At 64.1% G+C, this 6,876-nt stretch overlaps 1 protein-coding gene across 1 annotated transcript; it reads left to right on the top strand.

Moving 5' to 3' along the window:
* Positions 1-879: 879 nt before the first annotated feature.
* LOC112817840 (ficolin-2-like) lies at positions 880-5,667 on the top strand (the record flags this gene model as incomplete). The annotated part of the gene is given in 8 exon segments (XM_025865138.1): positions 880-992; positions 1,586-1,639; positions 2,137-2,158; positions 3,143-3,149; positions 3,304-3,451; positions 3,932-4,060; positions 4,753-4,891; positions 5,427-5,667. Coding segments are annotated over 8 exon segments (853 nt in total), but the record flags the coding sequence as incomplete, so codon positions are not given.
* Between the last annotated feature and the right edge of the window lie 1,209 nt (positions 5,668-6,876).

The following is a 6,876-nucleotide window of genomic DNA, read 5'->3' as shown; positions in this document are numbered from 1 at the left end:
TCTTGTTTCTTAATGTGTCTAAAATTGCCAAGTATTCTTTTTTAATGAGAAAAACTTAAGCAAATTTTAAAAAATGAAGTCTACGTTGTTCTGACAGTGAGGTGAGGACATAAGAGACCCCAGATGGTGGCACAGCCCTGTCCCCTGCAGGAGCCTGTGGTGTCCAGGCGGCCTCGGGGCATCCCCAGGCCTCAGGCCTCGCACGAGGACGTTTTGGGTTCATCAGCGACACAATTAAACTCCACGAAGTCAATAAACCTCCTCTCCCGGGTCGGTGGCCCCTTGTGTCCTTGAAGCCAACACATCTCTCTCCAGGCGACCCACAGGGCCCCCTTCTGGCTCAGAAATTCTGTGAGCACATGCCTGAGGTCTGGGGGTGAAATTTCCATGTTGACCCCCAATCCCCCAAGTTTCTTATCACTATTTATCGTTATTATTTATTGAAAGTCCCCAGTGTTCAGGGAAGCTCTTTGTAAATGCCATGGACCCTGCTCAGATTATAAACATGCGGCTCTCTAATGATAACCCTCCTCCTATCCTCTTGGAGCTCAGAGGACACAAGCCCAGAGGGCTTGATTGACTTGTCCCGGGACACACAGCACCGAGGAGCTGGGTTCCCCTCAGGCAGGGGGGACTCCAAGGCCATTCCCTCCGGCCTGACCAGCACCCAGAGCAGGGCGGAAGGGGGATAGAGCAAGTCTATTTACACCAGAGGCAAAAAACCCACTTCCAGCCTGACCTTCAGGGGTCCCCAGAGGTCTGCCCCGGCCCGAGGTCACCACGCAGGCAGAAGCCTCGGTCAGCCGCCCGTCTGTGGGATCTGCTGAGCCATCAGGCCCAGGAGGAAGGCACCGACTGTCACTTGGTGTTTCTCTGCAGAGGTGAAGGTGTTGGGGCTGGGGGCTCCGACAAGCTCAGCATCCTCCGAGGCTGCCCGGGACTGCCCGGGGCCTCGGCGCCCAAGGGAGACGCAGGGGTCAACGGAGAGAGAGGTAGGTGCAGCGGGCCCGGGGTGGGGTGACGGGGGCCCTGCTCTTCTCCAGCTACACCCAGGGATGAGGCTCCTCCCACCCTCCGGATGGAGCTCAGGCCTGGCCCTGTGCACAGCCAGTGTCAGAGCCACGTGGCTCCTCTCTGGGTGGAGTGAGACCCTACGTGCAGGGGCTCGGGAGGACCCTATCCGGGGGCTGGGCACGGGGCCAATCTGGCTCGCCCCGCCCCTCCAGTGGGACCCCACTGCAGGAGAGCGTGGTCGGCTCCTGCGGGTACCAGGGGGACGGGGTCTCCCAGGATGTGCCCCGAGACCCAGGTCCCCGACTGGACGGCAGGCCTCTGCGCGGGCAGCACGGGCCTGGGCCCACCACACAGAGCTCAGCAGGGGCAGGAATCCACGCAGGCCTGGGGCCTGGGCTGCAGGTGACGGCCTGGTCCCCACCCTTGTGCCCGGGGCTGCTCCGTCCACCCGAGGCAGCGGTTCTGTGGAGAAGTGGCCCTGGGTGGGTCTCAGTACTTGGGGCAGAGAGCTCACATGCAATTGTGGCGGCAGCACCTTTGCCTGTGATGCCCGTGTCCTTGGAATTTGCAGGAGCACCTGGTTCCCCTGGAGTCCCTGGGAAGGCAGGACCAACGGGACCCAAACGTAACAACGTGAGGAAGAGCGAGGACTCCTCGGGGGACCCCGGACTCTGTCCCTAGAGAGATGAGAGAGGAACACAGAGATTCAGGGAGACAGGGAGACAGGGAGGCGGCCAGAGGGAGAGACGGGGTGGGACGGGAGGCAGACAGAGGGACGGGGGGGCAGCACCCATTTCCATTCCCAGGGAGCCTCGAGCTGGTGCATGAGCAGGGTCCTGATCCAGGGAACTTGGCCCACAGTGCCCTCTCCTTCCCCGGGGCAGGATCCCAGGCCTCGGGGTCCACTCCCCGGCTTGGAGACCCTGGCCTTTGAACCCTTGGAGACCCAGAGAGCAATGAGGGTGTCCTGCCCAGAGCAGGAGGCCTGGGGCTCGGCCCCCGCTGTGCTTCCCGCCGGCCCCTGAGGGCAGAGCAGCTGGGTGGTGTCCAGAGCGCTCACGCGGCCTCTCACCGACGACACTTCCCCGCATCGGGGGGCGCATCCTCCCGTCTCTTCTCCAGGAGACCGCGGGGAGAAAGGGGAGCTCGGCTCGTGGTCCTGGGGGCGCCTCGGCAGGCTTTGTCCACGTGGGGGTCCCACAGCCACAGTCAGCTGGCAGCTTCCCCTGGGGAGGGGCTCAGACCCACGTCCCTCTTCTGTCAGCGAAACGGTGCGAGGCGTGCAAGGTCTGGCTCAGGGCTCGGTTTGATGGCCCAGTCGGCGAGGGCCCGAGCCCAGCATCTGCCCGCGTTGGACCCAAGTGACGGTGAGACAACATTACTGCCGAATGGGGACGCTTCACGGACTTTCCCTCCTATCCATTCTCACTTCGTTACCAAATTGTAAGAGTCAGGGGAGCAATTCGCAAACTCTAAACACAGTCAGGAGCTCCGTGCACATACAAGAGCGCAGGAATGGGACGCACACCCGAATGCCCAGGGCCCCAGCGCTCTCCCCAGGCGGAGGCTGGGAGGGACAGCGGGTGGAGCTGACAGCGACCAGAGACCGGGACGAGTCCATACCCGCACCACTGAGGCCCGGGGGCCCTCAGGAGATGGCCGGCACCGGGTGCACACAGTGACCCTGAGTGACAGTGCTGCCCCACGGCCCCCAGCCCAGGCTGGACACGGGGGACCCAGCAGAGCCGCTTCCAGGCACGGGCAGTCTGGAACCCATCCCTGGGACTGGACGGTCTGCCCCGGACAGATCCCGATCCTATTTGCATTCTGTATGCCGGCCGCCGAGCACCTGTGGCTGAAGGGGACGGGGGCGCCCGTTTCCAGACCGTGATGGGTGCGTCCTCTCCCCACAAACAGGAGAGCCTGCGCATCAGTCCTGTGACGCAGGTGCCTGACCACGCCGCCGACCTCCCCACGCTTCCCGCCGCCCAGAGGCCAGCCCCACACTGCCCCAGCTTCCAGAATCCAAGGACCACACGCTCTTAGACACATTACCCTCCCTCGGCTACTCAGCAATGGGCAGCCAGCACCTGGCAATGTTCTCAAGAAGCTAAAATGTCCCCTGAAGGCCAGGGGTCCAGGGACTAAGGCGGGGCGGGCCTGGGAGGGGGGATGGCCATCACGGCCGTGCGACCCGCGGCTCGGGGTCTGTCCAGGCCCAGGGTCCCCCTCCATCCGTGTAGACGCCCCCCATCATCGCCCCGCCCAGGGCTCCCTGCCTGACATCAGCCTCCGGGTCGGTCCCCAACACCTGGGACCCTTAGGGAGCTGCTCACGAGGGGGCACTTTCTGAGCGGCGGGAACACCGTCCACCTGCCCGACCTCCGGCCCCTGAGCGTGCTGTGTGACAGGGACACAGACGGCGGGGGCTGGACCGTGAGTGTCGGCACCGGAGACCGCCCAGTGGAGCAACGGGGAGGGCGGGCTCTGCCTGGGGATCCCACAGAGCAGTTCGGCCGCCCGAGGGGGGACACTCTCGGGTGGCCTTTGTCAAATTGTCCACATCCCCCGTGAGGCTGACCCGACCCTCTGGCCCAGGCCGGGGCGAACCAGACACCTTGGTGGGGGGCGAACTCTACGGGAGGGAGTGCAGACTTTGGGGCGCGGCCCGACAGGAGCCCACACCTCCAGCTGTTTGGCTTAGGACGTGCCACCCACCCTCTCTGTTCCTCTAGTTTTCCCCTCCCTCGGACGTGGGTTCTGTACACCCCTGGGGTCTGAGATGAGCCCCACAGCCATGCCAGGCTCTCGGTCGGAGTGTTCCCTGAGCTACGAGGCCTCCTCCAAGGTAGTGGGGCCCCTGAGCCGTGGACCCCAGCAGGGCCCCGGTCCCCGAGCCCGCTCGCCTTCCCTAGGTTTTTCCAGCGAAGGAGCGACGGCTCCGTGGATTTCTTTCGAGACTGGGCCGTGTACAAGAAGGGCTTCGGCAGTCAGCTGGGGGAGTTCTAGCTGGGGAATGACAGCATCCACGCCCTCCCCGCCCAGGGTATGTCCCTGACCTCCACCTGCCCCGGACCTGAGCCTGGCCCCGCGGGGCTGAGGAACACACCCCTCCTCCTGCTGGGGTGCATCTGAGCGGGACCCATTAGTTCTGTGCCCCCCGCCCCATGCGTGGGAGCCCTGCCGTGGTCTCACACATCAGGTCGGGTCACGTAGGGACCAAGGTGAAGGACTCGGGCAAGCATGCACCCCAGCCTGCACGGTCTGGATGAGGGCAGGGTCTTTACCCTCGGGCTCGTCTGCCCAGAGCGTCACTTGTCGCTGTCCTGGGGAGGCCGCCAGGTGGGCCATCTCCCCTCCCTGCCCAGTCCGCCCTGGCCGACTCCTGAAACACCTGCTCCAGCGGGTACCCGACCTTCCCACATGCAGGGACGCCACCGCGGTTAGGGCACGGGTCTGCGAGTGATGTCACAGCCCGCCGGGAAAATGCACACCTGCATGTAGAGTAGCGTCGTGTTCCAGCAGATGAACAGGAAGAGGGGATTACAGGTGCAGTAGAAGGACTCTGGGGAAGTGGTGCTCAAGTCCTTCATATAACCAAGGACTTCTTCCATGATCGTGCAGACCTTCCCTGCCTGCCAAGTTCAGACAGTCCCTACACGCTTTCCTAAACTCCCACCTCCCGGCCCTGGAGACAGAGGGTCCCTCTGCTGGGACCTCACAGCCTTTCTGCCCCAGGAACCAACGAGCTCCGTGTAGACCTCGTGGACGTCGAGGGTAACCGCCGATTTGCCAAGTACAGCTCATTCCAGAGGGCGGGCGAGGCCGAGAAGTACAGGCTGGTCCCGGGAGCCTTCGCTGGGGGCGGCGCGGCTGAGTGTCCGCCCTGGGCCGAGGGGCCTGGGCTGCAGTGCAGAGGGGACCTGCTTCCCCTCCTGGCTCTGCCTCGTCTGTGGGGAGAGAGGTGGCGGCAGCCAGACGTGGCTCTCCATCCATCCCTAGGTGAAGGAAGTGTCACCCGCACCTCATGGTGCCAACAAAGTCCGTGTGACCCATTTAGTACAAAGTCCGGGAGAACTGGTATTCTTATTTACCGCCATTATTGACACCAACAGGGGCCCGCTGCTAATGTGGCCCATTTCTGTGGAGCTGAGTTCCTGCTTCATGGTGCCTGGCGCTGTCTGCTGAGCAACCTAGGAGTCCAGGGCCACGAGTGGCCTCCCTCCAAGTCAGGGTGCCTGCCAGCTGGCAGGGACAGAGGCGATGACGGATGCCGAGGCCACTGTACCAGAGAGCAAGTGTTCCCCGGCACCCCCTAGAGTTGTGCAGTACACGTCTTGCACCCCTGGACAGGACACGTTCCTGCCTAGACCTAGGATCCGAGTAAAACGGCCCACTCTCCCTCTGTGCAGGGGACTCCCTGTCAAACCCAACAACCTCGCCTTCTCCACCAAGGACCAGGACAACGACTCAAGTCTAGAAAACCGTGCTGAGCGCTGCGAGGGGGCCTGGTGCTATTATCGGTGTCCCCTGTCGAACCGCATCGGTCTCTACCTCCGGGGGGCTCACAAGACCTTTGCAAACGGCAGGAACCGGAAGTCGGGGAAAGGCTGCATCTACGAGGTGTCAGAGATGAAGGTGCGGCCCGTCTAGCGCAGGGCGGTCCACGCACACAGGGGCCGCAGCCAGGGCTGGTTGGTCGCTCCCAGGGGAGGGAGCCAGGGCTTGGGGCCCTCACCCTCTTCCCTCTGGGACCCTCTCTGCTTTGTGACGTTCACCCGCACTAACGCCCTGTCTCCCATCTGCGAGGGTGAGAGCAGGGACCCCGGGTCCTGGCAGCCACGCATTTTCTCAGTAGAGGCGTTTGCTTCCACGCTCGGCACACGTGGGCCCCCACCGCTTGCCTTTCCCCGACCGGCCGACCGCTGGTCACGCCGCCTCTGTTTGTTTGTTCGTGCCCCACCGTGGGCGCTGAGGGTGTTCCTGGGGCTTTCAGGTCCGGAGTCGGCCCACGTGCCCCGTTGCCGCTGTGCTCGGTGGTCGCGGTCGGTGGTCCCGTGGCCTTTATTCTGCTGACAGAGCAGAGTGGCGGAGACACAGACCATGGGACCACGACCACACGCCCTAAAATCTTCCCCAGGCAGCCCGTGAGAAAGTGTCCGCTGACCCAGGCTCAGAGGTGACCTGGCCCGTCCCAGGCCCCAGCCCCGGGCCCAGCTCTCCCCACTCGGCCTCACGGTCCCGCTCCCGGCTTCCCTGGTTCTCACTGAGACACCCTCCGACGTGGAGCAGGGCTGACCATAGGCCTGGCGGTCCCTGAGCAGGAACAAGCCGGAGGCGGAGTAAGGCAGCACGTGCGGGCGCTCTGAGCTGCCCAGGGGAGAGGCACTCCGCCCGGAGTGTCCAGCGCCAGGCCACCCCACACCTGGCCAGCCGGCCCCCGGGGCGGGGACAGGTGCCACGTGAGTGGGCAGGCCATCTGAGAGCCCTAAGAGGCATTAGCCCGGGAGCCAGTGTCTGCCGAGCAGGCTACCCAGCCCTCTCTCCCCACCCCGCCACCCTACACGCCCTGAGGGGACCGCATCCTCAGCCTGGGCAGTGGGTCCCCGCAATGGCTGGCACTTGGCCCTTCTTTGCTCCTCGGGTCCCCCTAGCCCCCTTGTGACCACTGTGGCTTTGTGGTCTCCTTGCAGAGAATCTGGGAGGGCCCAAGGGGGATCCCACCTTCCTTGCCTCCCAGGGTCCCCTCGGGGGGCGCTTAGCTGGTCTAAGAACCACACAGAGCTTGGAGCATGTGCGGTGCGTGCCGTGTCCGGGATCCTTCCGGGAACGCGGGCGTGTTTTCTCTCCTTTCTTGGAGGG

Source organism: Callorhinus ursinus, unplaced genomic scaffold (genome assembly GCF_003265705.2).
Source record: "Callorhinus ursinus isolate GAN/ISIS: 27379988/994484 unplaced genomic scaffold, GSC_fseal_2.0 scaffold1988, whole genome shotgun sequence".
NCBI classification, from domain to species: Eukaryota; Metazoa; Chordata; class Mammalia; order Carnivora; family Otariidae; genus Callorhinus; species Callorhinus ursinus.
Note: the sequence above shows the minus strand (reverse complement) of the source record. Positions and strands in the feature narration are given on the sequence as shown.